We start from the raw sequence: 17,179 nt of genomic DNA, 5'->3' as shown, positions 1-17,179 counted from the left end.
TTCGTATTCACTTTTACTCTGTATTATCTGTACCTACATAGTTTGCGAAGCTTGCAAATGAAAACAGAAATCTATAAAAATAATGACTACGATTACACCGTGCGCTTAGCCCGCAACCTATGCGATGGGCGTCTTGTTTAACCTATAGATTAAACAAAGACGTTTTTATTGGGAATAAATAATATAATATATCTCAGAATTGAATGTCCACAGACCATAATGAACGATCAAGATATCTAATAAAATGTTTATAACATTACTATGATGTAACCGGAATTATATCGGAATATGTATGGCGCTCTATCAAATAGATATTTTTAAAAAATGTATTGCTTTCTAAAATATTTTTCAAAATTTCTAAGTTTCCTTTATAAAATCTGAATATTACAATGACAAAAATAAATAAAATTCATTTTTTTTTTACTTAAAGTTATCAAACAGTTAAAAGATAACGATTGCTTATCGGAGCCTTCTTTATCAGTTTATATTTTGTTTTGAATGAATATGAATACTCATTAAATATTCATAGTTTTTTTGTGAATAAATATCTTTTGAAAACCCAAAATTTTGAATGAATATATGATTACATTTTTTTTAATGTGAAAATTTTGAATAAATACAATTTGGAGCTCAATTACAAATTTTTGTGTTCATCGGGCACACTATATGTAACGTATCGGTTAGTTGTAATTTTCTACTCAACAATATAACTGTAATATAATACGTATGTTATATTACAATTTTATTGTTGAATAGAAAATTACAACTAACGAATATGTTACATATAATTTTGTGTTTGCTGCAGTGAAATGTATTAAGTGCTTTTCTGAAAAAATTTCTGATAAAAGCGATTTTGAAATACGTGGGTAGTTAAATATAAACAAGACTTTTTTTGTGAGTACAGATTAATATTAGTAGATGTACTTATACTGAATAGAAGTGTTTGTTCACGTCTTATATAGTTGTAAAAATTTCGATGCTTTTAACATTTTTGTTTGCAAAAATACTTGAACATATGAAACTTGATCAACATTAATGAACAATATCATTGCATAACGATACTCGATACTATTTGTTTGAGCATCGCAATGACTACAGAAATAACTGCGGCGAGTCCACAACTACTTAAGCCGAGAATAGATACCTCTATCTGTCACTTAATGTAAGTACATCTATGTCGATTTGTATTCATTATACAAATAAGTTTATTTTTTTGAACCACATACATAATTGATGTAAGTTAATAGAAGTTTTATGAGGTAACATTGCACTTTTCTAGATTTTATCTCGTCTACGATAATCTAAAATGTTCTAAAATTTGAACATAAAAAATTTAGAGAATGCCAACTCAAGAAAATAGATTTAGGATTAAGAATCCGTTATTCGGTCCCGTGCGTATAGATCGCTCAACAATCGTAGTTAATGGATCTGCATCGTTAATACGAGTCTGTATAGTCCTAGGAACTTAACGAGGTCATAAATCGCATGGGGCGTCCTTTTTTCCGGGAAAGATCGTGAATCTGCGCGCGGAGCTGGCCGACCGAGGTCGACATTCGATCTGTTTTCGAATTAGACGGGGAGGTAGTCGCTCGTAAAGATGGTGGTACGCGCGCGAGCACAACCGAGGTAGATCCTATCTCGTAAAATTATGTCTTTATTAGGCGGAATCTCTGTCCGATGACTATAACGGTTTCCCGAGTTGCGGGGTTACACCGCAGGTGTCTCTCGGTGGAACGAAAGCGAGAGGAATACCAGGATATCCAGAAAAAGATGGCAGAGCACGGATGGAAAATTCACGATCGTAGATCTCGATGATCTTTTAGCCGAATCTTTTTATTAATTTAGATTCGTTGCTTTACAACATTGCTGTCAGTCGAGGAGAAAAGATATGACACTCGCGTTTATTTCTATCAAAATAGATTAACTTTAATTTCAGTTTAACTTACTTTTTATTATTTTCTATTTTTAAAAATTAAAAAAAATAAAAAATAAATTAAACTGAAATTAAAATTAATCAACATAGAAATGAGTATTAGCTACTTTGTATTTTTAATTTAATTAATATATAAAGCGCAAAATAGAAATTTACTAAATAATATTTATAATATTAATTGTTGCGTCCTTGGAGCTCTGCTTTCAAGCCCTCTTGGTGTGAAGGCAGCTAAAGAAATCAATATTGAAAAGAAGAAGATCAATTCCTACCAACCAGCTGACCTTCCAAATCATTCCAAACAGAGATAAACGAGTTTTGTTCAGGCGGTCGCCGCGCACAAACGAATTACGTTTAGTCCTATTACATTTATTACTTTATTCTCTCTATTAATAAAGTTCATGTTCTTTACCTGCGTAAATTATTTACGGGAGTGTGGATTAGTGAAGAGCCGCACAGATCCGTTTTTTTGCAACCATTATTTTGATGCAACAATGTCAATTATAATGTATTATAAATAATACTTTATTTATATGAAAATAGAATTTGTATTTAAAAAATATGTCACAGGTATTATGTATAAATTTTACATTTTATATCATGTGTGAAAACTCATATATTTTATATGTATAAAAAAAATTTATGTTAATTTACAGAATCGTATTTACGCAAAATTAATTTTCTGAATTAAATATTTGTAATACTTCAGTTTTTCTCGCGTCAAATTTTCAAATGTATTATTGATCATCCCCGTAATCGATAAATGATAATTGCATAATCGCGGCTGTCACCGTCGTATGACATTAATACTTTTAAAGAGCGTAAAGATTTTACACGTATATGATTTGAATTAAGCCGATGCAGATCGCGGTTACTCAATCCTTCATTGACAGGCTAGAGCTACGAACGATCGAGGTAGAGTGAGATCTCCGTGGCGTTATTGATAAAGTATGACTAATCGGTAATCATGTTGTACACCACTGCCAATACATACAGTTGGCAGCAATATCCATCTTGCAACAGTTTTTTGCGAAGCGCTCGACGGAATAAAATGAGCTCGTTTTGTTGGATTAAACGGTCCGCGATCTCCGCTGCTCAATTTATACGAGTGTTGCGTGGCTTGTATCCGTCAAGAATTGAGAAACAAGTTAATGGCGATGCGCGCGCGAAGATCTCGTAATAGATATTACGACTTTCAAAAAGAAAAAGAAAGTAAGATACACCGATACAAACAAGGTATTCAAAATTGTATGCAAGATCCGAATCTCTGATGCAACACACAGGTATGTTAAGGATTGCTATGACGAGGCCCTTCAGACAAATAAAGATGCCGATAAAATTGGGCAGATTTCTGTGGAATCAGATATATATCTTCATTACAGTTACTTCTCTCTAGATCTCCAAACGATCTGAGTAGAATAAAATCTCTTTCAGACTACATTCATGATCGTTGATCGTTTTTAAGAGATCACGGTAGCTGATCGTAAATCTGTCGTTTTTCACACAGTACCGTTATTCCTTCGTGCGTCGTTTTAGTCAGATAAGTGCTTCTTCGTCGAAGACTATTTTCTTTCTTTTGATTCCCATAGGAGAGAGGAAAAAGAAATATATATAGCAGTACCCCAGGAAAAACTGTGAGATCAGTGAGCGATAATCGGTAAAATTAGAAAAGCTCCAGTACTACATTCGTCACCTGTATACGATTAGTCCTTACTATATTTCCAAACAATCTGTAGTGAAAGTTGTGACATCAAAACCTAATCGTCTAACAATTAAATTAAATTCCCATTTATTCAAAAAGAAAAGTGTGTAAAGTTGAACACTTCTGGGAATTGTTATTCAAATGAATAAATCTTACGTATTCTTACGTATTTTAAGTCGTAGAATCCAAAAATAGCCATGAAAATTACGCTTGTAACGAAGAAAATGTGGAAAATGAAGGAAAATGGGGAAAAAACGAGAAATTGTTAAAACTCCCTGATGTAATTTTTCACGTTTACTTTTACGCTTTCTTGTATGTTTTGAGTCATAGAATCTTGAGTCAGCTGTCTAAAGGTACTCAAAATATGAACAGGGCATGTAGAAGTTCCGGCCCAGTAAAATATCTTGAGAAATACAGTTGTAAAATAAAAAGTTTGAGATAAAAATTGTAAGGCTTAAAAATTATTATTTACTCCCTTTATCAGGTTAACATTCGGTCACGTCGCCAAGATTAGATGAAAATATCTTGAATTTAAAAAATAAAAACCCTTATTTTTTATTATACATAATCTTATTATTTCTTTTTTAGCCGTCTTTGAAATTTTTTCATAATACTGTTGGATTTTTTTTTCTATTTTTCATCTTCCACATTTTTTCCATTTTCGGTCATTTTCGGATTCTACGATTCAAAATATATAAAAATACGTAAGATTTGTTTGTTTGAATATAACAGTTCCAAAAAGTTCAATTTTGCCTTTCTTTTTTTCTTGCAATTTTGATATAATTATTAAACTTCAAATTTTTTAAGTATCTAAAAATTTAGCCAGAAAACAATTTTACATCGTTAAATTCTTAATGTCAAATCCAATAATGTATACCATAATATATACCCAATTTGAGTTATTTTTAGTCATTTCTATAGGTCGTCACTGCTCCTATTTAATATTACATACTTTTGAGGTTTCTACGAGTATTTTTTTCAAAGAACTTATATAGTTTGCAGATTATCTCCATGTCTTGATGCATTCGAATGTCAACGTTTCGTGATTGAACATTACAGTTCACTTCATTATACAGAGAGAGAGAGAGAGAGAGAGAAAGAGAGAGAGAGAGAAAACATCGGACTACTTTTAAAAGAAAATATGTAGAGAATTATCAATCTTGAACGACACACACAATATTACTTTAACCTTTTATAATAAAATCATTTTAGATTTAAAATTTTTTAACTGATTGCATTTTATGATCTTATTAATATTACAGATATTAGTGCCTTAACATTTATTGTTGGTATTTATAAGGTTGCACGCAGAAATATCCGAGAAAACGATTCAATAATTAAGACAATTAATATCTTGTTTACCCAAGCAACTACGTGTTGACAACTTAATAGTAATTATAGCTGGGCGTTCTTATTTGAGAGACCCGTACAGTAAATATATGTATACTGGTCTCTTCGCGCGCTCACGAGGATGCTTATATTTTACAGCCGATGCGCAATTTACATACTATACAAAGTAATGCGAGTTATGCAAATTTTAATCGGCATAATATACATGCCCCGCCACCTGCGTGCCGAACAGGCATCTTCCTTCGAACTACGATGCTCTACGCCATTGGCAGCGAGCAATCGAAACGCCATTAGTACCCGATGGCATTAAATGAGCATGTTCTCCAACCGGGTAGCCGTCTCGTTCGCGCGCGGTGGCTTCCACGAAAATTAACCACTTGCGTTGTATCGATTTGAAATTCATTAATTTCCGTCTGAATCGAGCAGAGATGCACGCACACTGCAAACCAAACAGAAACGGTCACCCGCGGTGTCCGCGCGCCATTAGCGCTCGCCTCGTCTCAGAATCGAATTACGCGGTCGGTTTCCTACGATCGAGTATAAATTTAGCGTTGCGACTAACTGCGGTTAAAGTTAATTAATAAGTTGAGATATTAACATATTATACCATAAAACGACCAATTTAGGAAACAGACTTATACTTTGCGTATAAAATGGCTTTCGTAAACTATAAATTTAAAGAGATACGATCTTTAATTCGATAAAATCTTCTATATAAATATATGTATTAATTAATTAGAATCATAATTATGCGTTCGCACGGGATAGACTTTCAGGATATATACTGCCGGGCATTCTCATTATCGGATATCTACGTGATTGGCGATAAAAGCCATCGAGAGTCCAATAATCACGCGTTACTCACGAAGCGAGATCTCGGTGGTGACCTAATCGACTTATCTAAATTAATGTAAATCGTCATTTTGTCAGCGAGTACAATCTGTAATGGTTGGTCGATACAGGACGGGAGAGAGTGTGAATTGTAAAGTATAAATATTTCTTAATAGGCAAGCAGATAAAATCACCCTTCCTTCGTGACTTCTCGCCTGGCTGATTCATACGTGTCGCTGAATGGGCATGTTTTTCCTAGGACATTACGTTTCTTCTCCAGGCTATAAATCGAGCGATAATGCTGATAACGTCACCGAATTGAAGGCAAACATAAACACAAATTATAAGTCGGAAGGCAGTTATGCGAGTTGACGATTCGTCAATTTGCTCGTGTCTGAGACGAAAGTTTAACTAATACACGGAAAGAACAGTTTTGGTGAACTATCTATCTAAAAATTTAGCTAGATATAGATCTACAAATAATTTGTCAAACTATTAAAATATTTGTTAAATTATGTAGGATGCTCAAGCTGATTGCTAGAATATCAAAATGTTTTGCAGCATGTTTTACTTATCATATTTGAATTTCCTATATAATTATTCTGAGAATCCAACGAAATTATTTTCAAATCTAAATCTATATAGCAAAATTTTTTAATATTTCAGCAAAATTTTTTCAGCAAAATCATCATTGTAGAAAAAATTTTTGCGAATCTAATCACGTGAAAAACGACAGTATTCTTAAGCAGAATTATGATAATATTAAAACGAATCGAAAAGTGATTTTAGTAATAATTTTGGAGTCATTTTAAAGTTGTTTTGACGTCATGATGATTTGTGTTCTGCTTGGGTTTGGCATCGTTTGACAAAGCAATTCATCATAATTTTCAAGATTGTTGAGTCATCTAGCCACAAAAAATACAAAGTTTTATAATAATTATCTATATGGCTCAATCAGAATAAATCAATAGTAAAATACAAAGTTTTACGTCATAAACTCTCTTGAGGAATGTAAGAAAATAATGACATGGAACGACTGATAGTGAAATTAGCTAATATATTCCAGTTACTCGACCAGTTTCTTTGATGTATACTATGTGAGCTGCCGTTTTACAAAGTATATTAATATTATGAGAAATCGTATGATTAAACATAATCTCGAAATAAGAGATTGTCCAATCTAGTTTAAGATAGTGTAAAGAAAACGGTGCTTTAGAAATAGGAAGTATCAGTTTTCTTACAAATCGCGTGTAAGAAGCTAATAGTCATTTCATGACGAATCGGCGGGGCGACATGAGCAAAGTGGTCGCGCCACTTCAAATAGACCCGGCGTGTAATTCATTCTGTATAAATAAACAGGAATATTTTACATAATTGCGCGGGAAACTCGTTATCGCGGCCCGATAATGATAGCCCCGCGCTAGTTGCTATAATTTAGAACGCTAATAATTAGACCGATAATTACTAAACGCGGCTCGCTCGAGCGCAAGATTTACCGGCGCTCTTGAACGATCTGTCGACACGACCAAAAAATGCATTTTAATATATCGTAACGACGTATCGATTAGCATGGCCGAGGGGAATGCATAGAAAAAATAGCGAGATCCGCCCTGTAACCTAGAATTAGACGCATTTAATCGCCGCTCGTTAATTACGGAAACCACAGTTACTCCGAGCAACAACATGATGTTTTCGCTAAGTTCCATAATTCGCGTATATATCATTTCCGATGGTCGTTCTCTATTAGTTCAATCAAACGCGGTGGATTTTATAATGTATTCTACAGAATTCTCATGGTGAATTTTGTTTGAAGCGATTGCATTTCGACATCTTTGAAATATTGTCTACACACATACCTCTGAAAAAATTCTGTTTAAAAAATACAAATTTTTATTATTACTTAATTGTATCATGTATTCAATTCATTTTGTTAATCAAGAAGCATGTGTATGATCGAGATAACGACTTTCTCCTATCAACAAATTAAATTGGGCACGCAGTTGCAATTTAATGTCGTATTATCGCGCCGTAGTATCACCATGTATTAGAGCTTGATAAATTAATCGGCCAATGAGAATAGGTTAATAGAAACCCCGTCACGGTGTTGCCCGCAGCGAGCATCCGCACCTCTTTCCCGTGGCGCGTAGTACACGTTGTTATTATTATTCATAAACCGGTCTATTCTACCCTAATCGAAATCAAGACGCGCCATTAAATTCCGGGGGCCGCGCCCTTTAATCGTCGCCCGACAGCGTTACGGGCGCGATTTGTCATCCACGAAATTGAGTCGCATCTGCAGAGAGATGCGCGCGTCCGGGATGCTGCGCTTCCGATGACTTACACGAATGCACACAAACACACAATATGAAAGCTTGCGCGCATGTTGAAATCCATGAAACGTTACTATGGGGTTGGATATGGATTCGCGACTCTAATACTAGCGCAGGATTCTCGAGGGCGATATAATGCTCGCTGTCGAGTATATACGGGCCACAGACCATTAATATATGGCTGCTGGGGCCATTGTTGCGAATTAGGTGCCATTGAACGACGCATTGTCGGTGACGCCGGGGGGTCCGACGGAGGATGCAACGTGCCCCGCGTACTACCAACCACGTTTTGATAGACTCCGTAAGTGGAGGACCCCCGCCCCCCTTTTCCCACGCGCACGAGTTCCTTTATGTCTGTCTGATACACTTCTTCGCCATACTGTTATATAAGTGAGCATGAAATGGCTAAGAGATTAATTGAGCTGAAAAATTCTTAAAATGCGCGCATCTGTTCAAAGAGATTTATATGTCAGTTAGCCTCTCTGTTTAACTTTTCTCGCATGAAAATCCGATAAAAATACAGAATCCAACATAAATAATATATAATAATATATAATACATGGGTAGTTCAAGTCAAACCGAGACTTTTTTCTCATGAACATAAGAATAAAAAAGTCCCAGTTTGACTTGAACTATCCTCGTAATATAATGATCAATTTAATATGATATGTATTAAATAATGTATAAATTTTAATTAAAAAGTTATATACGTTTTATATAGTATATGAAACATTTTATTACGCGTTTTACACTTATTTATATATTTTATGTATTCATATAATAAAATTTATTTTATATATAACGTATATTTTTACTTTTTTATTAAGCAGTAATATTTAAAAAATATTTTATTATACGCTCGATGTAACATATAAAACGTATAATATAAAAACATTATTAATTTTTCTGAAGAAACGTCCACAATTGTTCTAAATGATATATAAATAATGTTTCTTTATCTGGTTGAAATTGGAAGATTTCAATTCTTTTTTTTTATCAGTATACTAAAAAGTTTTTTTTATTAATGTACACAGAACTCTAAATTAAACTTCAATTCTAGACGGATTATATTGACACTTTTGGTATAAATATTTGGTATAAAAATTGCCGTGATTAGAAAGTTGTATTTACGTATTTTCTTTGAAACAAAAATATGTATAGCTTTGGCAAGTTTCTTTTTATTGAAAAACAAAATTTGGATGAAATAATTTTGGATGAAGTCTATTTTGCTAAACTTGGACTGTGCTCGATGACAAAATTAGGGTTTGAGCACAAGAATTGTCGTAATGGTCGTAACGCTTCCTTAAAGATTTAAGTTGTAGATGTCGTGTCTCCAAGAGACGGCAATAAGTCGTACGTCATACTCCAAAGCTTGTGCGTTACTTTCGTCTACAACTTAAGTCTCTAATAAGGACGGAATTCATAGTTCGGTCTTAATCTCAAGCAATGTCTTAAGATGCTAATACGGCTCTCTGATTGGTTCATGCACTAGCTTAAGACCATCTCGAATCTTGAGTAACGTCTATGGATTCCGCCCTAAGTAAGTCGTTACAATTCTTGTGTTCAGACTCTTACAAGATTACAAGATTATATCGAGGCGCTATCTGTCGGGAGATTCGAGAACCTTGATATAGTTGAATAATTGATAGATAAATGATAGTGAAATAAATGATGTGCAAGAATATAGACATCACGAATATTGACCCTACTATTACCCCGGATCTACAATAGAGTTTTAAGCCTTAAGCCATAAGAAATGGATGAATCATAGTCGATTATTCTCCTCGAATTCGACTGTAATTGGTCAATTTCTTACTACTTAAGGCTTAAAACACCTATTGTAAATCCGGACTTAAAGATCGACTTTTTTACGGAAGTCCGCGTCCTTATTAAGATTTAAGTGATTAAGGCCCGATTGTGCAAACGTTATTTTGACTTTAAGCGAGGCTTAAAACTCTCTTTCTCTCTTTTTAAAGTTGAGAGAGAGACAGAGAAGAAGAGATAGTTTTAAGCCTCGCTTAAGGGGATGCTGGAGCCGCCTGTATTACCGATAAAACTAACGTTTTTAATGTTTTTGTTCCTGTCGAATTTCTTCGTAGTTTCACAGAATAAAAATTCCTTTTCCACGATTAAAATATACATGCTAATGTATTTGTCGCTGGTGTATTTTGTGTTCAAAGCTGGAAAAAATAAAAAATTACAGATTTCTTTATCCATTTTTATCTGAGTATGGCGACCACACAACGCTGAAGATAAAATAAATAAAGAAATTTGTATTTTTTTATTTTTTCTCCAGTTTTGAACACAAAATACACCAGCGACAAATACATTAGCATGTATATTTTAATCGTGGAAAAGGAATTTTTATTGTGTAAAACCACTACGAAGAAATTCGACAGGAAAACGTCTAAAACGCTAGTTTTATCGGTAAGGCGGCTCCAGCATCCCCTTAAAGTCAAAGTAATATGTTAGTGCAATCGGGTCTAAGAATAAGAAACAGATTATATACTATTAATTTTATGATTTATTAGTTTCGTAGATGTAATTAATATACATGTTTAAAACTCAGTAATACTCGATATTTAATTAAAACTGTGATTTTAATTAATGTCTGAGTTTGATAATCAATAAAGATGATAACTATGGAGAAAAAAATTTTAATTCTGTGGCAACATATGTATAAGATACTATAGCATTACAAGTATGCATAATTATTTATGCAGCATTTATATAATAAAAAAGTCATGAATTTAATTATTCAAATATTTCTGTTAATAATTAACAAATTTACGAGTATATCAATTGTCGATAATGTTATCGTTCTTTGATAGTCACAAAAATTTACCCAGGGCCGGTCATCTCTGTTAATATCTATAGTTGTATCTCGTCGGTGATTAACATCGATAGATCCATTTTCGATTTAGGAACTACGTAGCTACGTATTGGTAAAATCGATAACGCGATCATTAAATCCAAAAACTCCAAAAAAACAATTTTAACAGCAACGATATAAAAAAATTTTGATAGCAATTTTATAAAAAAAAAACCATTTTGATAGCAACTTAAAAAAAATTGATAGCAGCTTGATAAAAAATAGTTATTTGATTTGTAATGCTTTTTAATTGAGTTTTGTAAGTGTTTAAGAAAGAGTCTGGAAACATTCGTAATAAGAAAAAAATTAATAAAATTTTGTGGCTATATTATGCATAAACAATAATTATGGAAATAAATATAAAAACGTTCGTAATGTCATCTTTCATTAAAATACCAATTTTAAAAGTTATTTAAACACACACACGTATTATATTTCTTTTTTTATGTGAATATTTACAATTAAGAAATACGTAGCTACGTATTGATGATAAGATTGTGTTCGGATACAGGTCGGGTTTTTTGCACATGCGCAGTGGATTCATTAGCGAAATATCGGTTTTGCGCGATATTTAAACGTTATTGAAAATAAATGAAAAGTTAATATAAGTTTCGCTCACCAACTAAATGCGTCGCGAAGTAACTCGTCTCGGAGATCGACCAATTCGTTCTGTGTCTGCCATATTCTGTAAATGAAAAGTGAATGCTTTCCTTATAAACGCATAACATTATTTAATATAAAGTAATATTTTAGTAATATTTTAATGTTCTTAGAATATTAAATGTAACAATTTAAGAATATTTTACTAAAATTATATAATATTATATGATATTCTTAAAATATTAATGGAAGGTTATATGTCCACTCTTGATAATATTACATGATTATTAAAAGTAACATTTTTTTATTTAATGTTACTGTAATATCGTATAAACATTACAAAGTATTATAACAGCATTTACTTTAATTTGTAAAACTGTTACATCTGTTCAGTATAAGTTACGTTTAAAAACTGAAAATGATTTTGGCGCGCAGTTGTACACGGAGAAAAATGTAAAGTAATATATGCTAGAATTCTAGTAAATTGTATGGAATTGGCAAGTCATAGGGACAGGCGCCCATGTTTGTAAAATGTAAAATCTTTACTTTTCTAGTAAACGAGCGATCGTCGTACAGCCATGCTGTAAGGTATTTTTTACATTTTGTAAAGTAAATTTTAAGTTACTGTATTGAAGAAATTGACGTCCTGTAAAATAAATTTTGAGCTACCGTATTGAAGAAATCTATGTTCTGTAAAGTAAAATGTAAAGTAAAAATGTTCGTTTAGCTGTAAAATCCGGGGATTTGGAGCTCATTGTCCTAAAGTAATGATTTTACAGATGGCAGCATGACTTATATTCTTGGCGAATACCGAATCTTATATATAATTACGTTAGAGCTGGGATTTAATTGCATATTTCGGCCGATTTTCAGCCGATCGGCATTTAGGCTGCGCGCGGGTTGGTGAAGGAGCAGGAACCAAGCTGAAAATCAGTCGAAATGTATAACTAAATCCCAGCTCTAAATTACGTGATAATTAAATGAACAACAAATAAAAATTTGATACAAGTTTCAATTACCTTTTGATCGAATCGCGTTGCGACTTGTTTCCGAACCGCTATCCCGTATTCGCCGAATTTTGAAAATGTAACGTAAATGTAATCAAGCATGGCGAAGCGGCTTGTCTCCTACCCGATCAACTTCACGCGCCAAGTGACGTGACAGTGCAGCGGCAATTCATGCGCGTTCTGCTCTTGGTGAATACCGAATCTATAATTATGCGTTTTGAAATATCACAATAAGCGACAAATACAGATTTATCGTTATCACTTGATCAATTCGTGTTGCCACTTTCGGAGCCGATCTGTTCCGCGTTCACCGTCGGCGTCACTTTTGGCGCGTGAAGTTGATCGCGCGTTGAAGACGACGCGGCTTCGTCTCCAGCGCGAATCGCGATCAACTTCATGCGCCAAATGCGACGCGACGCAACGGCGCGAAATACGACCGAATTATCATCGTCTAAATAATGACTATTATGCGTATATTTAAATGTTATGAGAAATTGATGCTTATCGCGTTGCATTTCGAGGTAGAATATTATTTAGATTGTAAGCGATTTAAATATTTTAATCATTCTCAAGATATATAAATTATAATCTTAGCAAAACATACAAAAGAATTATCTGGAGACACGGTACGGTCTCTATCGTGATTGGCCAATTCGCTTACTGATTATGTTTACGGCCTTACGTTTTTGTATGTGTCATGGGCTAAAAACATCGTGATATCGTAATGACCCCTTAGTTCAGGGCATGAAGGAAGATACCATGAAGAGGAGATACTAAAAGCCCTAAGGCCGGAATCAGACTACGCATTGAAGATTGAGGTTGAAGATTGAAGATTGAAATTTGACCAATAAGGACAAAGAAATTTTAGCTCCTTTCGTTTCGATTGGTCAAATTTGAATTTTTTCGACCTCAATCTTCAATGCGTAGTCTGATTCCGGCCTAAGGAGACTCCACTCAGTCTAACTAAGGTGCGTTCAGGGGGACGCTATTAGCGCTATTTGTGTCATTCTATCCTTGTTTTACGTCTAATAAACAACGAAGATAGAATGACAGAGTAGCGCTATTAGCGTCTCCCCGAACGCACCACTAGTCTACGAAACATGGACCGATTTTAAGTTCCGATTCTCGACACTCGCAGCGCTCGTGAAATTAGTAGTGCTGCGCATAATGAGTGCGCCGTAAGAACTACACAATAGAATGGCATTGCAATTCTCCTATTTGTCTTTAAACATTAAGATTCGGATTTTTCACATTTTTTTTCGGAAATCGGAATACGGTTTCTTTCCTCTTACCGTTTTCAACTACCGTTTCTAACTACGGCGCACTCATTATGCGCAGCACTACTAATTTCACGAGCGCTACGAGTGTCGAGAATCGGAACTTAAACTCGGAACCTAAAATCGGTCCATGTTTCGTAGACTAGCTAGACTCACTGAGTGGAGTCTCCTTAATATTTTACTTCGTGGTTCAGGGGATCTCAGATTTTTCTCTGGTCATTTCTGGTGCCGGTCATTGTTGTTGCACGGGTCGAGATCCGCGAGTAGCCGCGAATCTGTCGATGGGCTTACTTGGCCATTTAGGTCAACAAAATTGCGCGAGAACCGCATTTCTGTTCTGAGTCGGTACAAGTTTCTCGGTGGAAATATGTGGCTAGAGGAGTGCGACAGTTTCGCTGAGCTATGTCGGGGATATTTGCCATACTATCTTCTAATAGTTTTGCCGATCTTTATCATCATCTCCCCGGTGAACCCGGTGACCGCTTCCCATGAGTTTCCCGTGTTTCGTATGCATCAATACGATCTGCACGGAATTCCGCACGGTAAGACAGGTTTATCAGTGATAATCTATCTGAAGATCGACTTCTCGATTCTCAAAGAAACGCACTTGTGATAATGCTCATCAGGTTGCCGAAGCGCGCCCATTTCCTTGGAAGCGAGATCTCTAGCTGGTTGGAGTACCTCTAGACACTGCGTCGTTGCGAAAATACTAGATATCACACCGTCCGTCTTCCAATCTATTAGAAGTAAGGCTGGTGCTTTGGTGATTGTTTTACCCAAGAAAATAAATGAACTTATGACGGAGGAAAAGCAAGTTAGTAATAGGATTTACTGTATTCTAAAATATTTATTCTAAAATAAGGATGTAAACAGACTAAAGGCTTGTTTTTTTTTCGAAGAAAGTTCTTAACTAAGGTATGTTCTTTTTAGCTGAACTTTTTACACAGTTCATCTTTTCTCTTTTTCCTTCTAATGTGAAAAGAAAAAGAAGAAAGATGAATCTTACAAAAAGCTTATCTAAAGAGAAAAAGCTTATAGTATATATATATATATATATACTGGTGCAATAAGTTGGGAGTAAAACATTGTTCTATTCATCTATTTCATTTCAACTTATTGGACCAATGTATATACCAAAGGTTCAGAACTTTGGAAAAGAATAGTCCTTAAGTTTTTGTTTATTACAAGTTAGAGTAAATTAATGATATATTAATTTTTTAGCACATTATGAGTCTAGAAGAGTCAATGATGTATGGTTCTGAGACAATGATACCAGTATACTTTGCACCGTGGCATCCAGAACTTCAAATGATTTTAGACGATATCGCGGGTGGTTTTATCACGGATGAAAAGGCAGGTTCGGCAGCAGAAGCTATATACAATTCAATTTCAGCTAGTGGCTACCAAGTGGTAGTAACCACTGGACAGGCACTTCCTAAAACAGATGTTAAAGTTGCCACGTTGCATGGTAAATTAACTGGAACTGGTACTGAAGAGAAATTACCTACTATAGCAATAGTGACATATTACGATAGTACTGGTGTGGCACCTGTAAGTCTCATTATTTCTTATATCATTTATAATATTTATAAGGTTCGATATACATGCTTATGTATATAGTACAATGCTATTGTAGGAGTTGTCATTCGGTGCGGACAGTAATGCTTCCGGTGTAGCTATGCTACTAGAAATAGCGAGACTGTTCTCTGCTTTATATTCCACTGGTCGAACAAGACCGCAATATAATCTCGTTTTTATCGCAACTGGAGCTGGTAAATTAAATTATCAAGGTAGTAAGAAATGGTTAGAAGATCAATTGGACGGGGTTGAAGGTTCTGTTATACAGGTAATACAATTATAATATTAATATTTATAAATAATTTTTTCAATTATTTTTATTAATATTATAATTATAAATTGTTTATCATATAATTAATATTTGAAAACATTTTTAGGATGCAGCTTATGTAATATGCCTTGATACAGTTTCTGCTAGCAATAATTTATATGTGCACGTGTCGAAACCACCTAAGGAAAATTCATCGGGTGGTTTATTTTACAAAGAACTTAAAACCGTTTCACAATCATTCAACACTGTCACTGTTGATGGCGTGCATAAAAAGATAAATCTTGCAGAAGAGACATTAGCCTGGGAACACGAAAGATACAGCATTCGAAGATTGCCAGCTACTACTTTATCTACATTAAAAAGTCACGAAGATTCAACTAGAACTACTATATTAGATGTCTCTAAAGAAGGACAAGTAGATAGATTATACAAGCATACCCAAATTGTATCGGAAGCGTTGGCGCGTCATATATATAACTTGAGCTCTAGTCAAATATTTGCTGGTCCATTGGTACGTTTATTACGTTTATATAGCATTTTACATTTTTGATTATATCTTCTCTTTATTTTATATATATATAAGAAAATAAAATATTGGAATATAAAAAATTGTTAGAATGTATTAAAAAATAATTTTGTAATTTTCTAATTTGTCACACACGCGCGCGCGCACGCACAACAATTAAATACTGTTGAATATTATTTATGCAACAATGTATGCTTATAAATACAATATTAATCTAAAACTTTCTTTACAGGATGTATCAAAAGAATCACTCTCTTTATGGTTTAATTACTTTGCTTCTCAACCAAGAGCAGCATCATTATTAGCAGATAAAAACAATTTACTAGTTGGTACTTTGAAAGAAGCAATGGCTAGATATTTAGGGGATGTGAAAGTTACTTTTCACACTCCTGATAAACAAGATCCAGAATTTGTGTTTTATGATATTACAAAAGCAACTCTGAATGTATATAGGTAAAGTGTATTTTTTATATACATATTATATACGTGGTATTTTTTATATACATATTTATTCATAATACAATTTACGACACTGATTATGTAACATGTAATCGATTTTTATTTTATTTACAGTGTAAAACCGGCTGTGTTTGATCTCTTTCTTACTATCGGCATAAGTTTGTACTTGGGAATATTGTACATGATTGTGCATAATTTTCCACATGCTTATGCTCTGGCAACACGACTTTCAGCAAAGAGCAAGACGACGTGAACCTTATTTTGTATTTACAAACAAAAAAACCTGATCCTTTTTTGAGTATCCATATCCAGTAATGTTGAATAATCGATTTATATTGTAAGAAAGTTGTGTTGACTAGTTCTTAAATGATTTCCTCTAAAGTACTCCAAATCTATTATATATATATATATATATATATATATATACACAGGCGCGTATTTATATG

The 17,179-nt window shown here is 33.9% G+C and overlaps 1 protein-coding gene across 1 annotated transcript; it reads left to right on the top strand.

The window, feature by feature from the left end:
• The first annotated feature begins 14,025 nt into the window (after positions 1–14,025).
• LOC108730993 (nicalin) lies at positions 14,026–17,078 on the top strand. The gene is made up of 7 exons (XM_018461026.1): positions 14,026–14,441; positions 14,526–14,713; positions 15,121–15,450; positions 15,536–15,745; positions 15,855–16,259; positions 16,507–16,727; positions 16,848–17,078. Exons 1-7 carry the CDS (start codon positions 14,030–14,032, stop codon positions 16,984–16,986), a joined length of 1,905 nt encoding a protein of 634 aa, XP_018316528.1. The 5' UTR covers positions 14,026–14,029; the 3' UTR covers positions 16,987–17,078.
• The last annotated feature ends 101 nt before the right edge of the window (positions 17,079–17,179 follow it).

The sequence above is a fragment of the Mycetomoellerius zeteki genome, unplaced genomic scaffold, assembly GCF_001594055.1.
Source record: "Mycetomoellerius zeteki isolate Tzet28-1 unplaced genomic scaffold, Tzet1.0 scaffold98, whole genome shotgun sequence".
NCBI lineage: Eukaryota > Metazoa > Arthropoda > Insecta > Hymenoptera > Formicidae > Mycetomoellerius > Mycetomoellerius zeteki.
The sequence above is the reverse complement of the archived record's forward strand: the minus strand, read 5'-3'. Positions and strand labels throughout refer to the sequence as shown.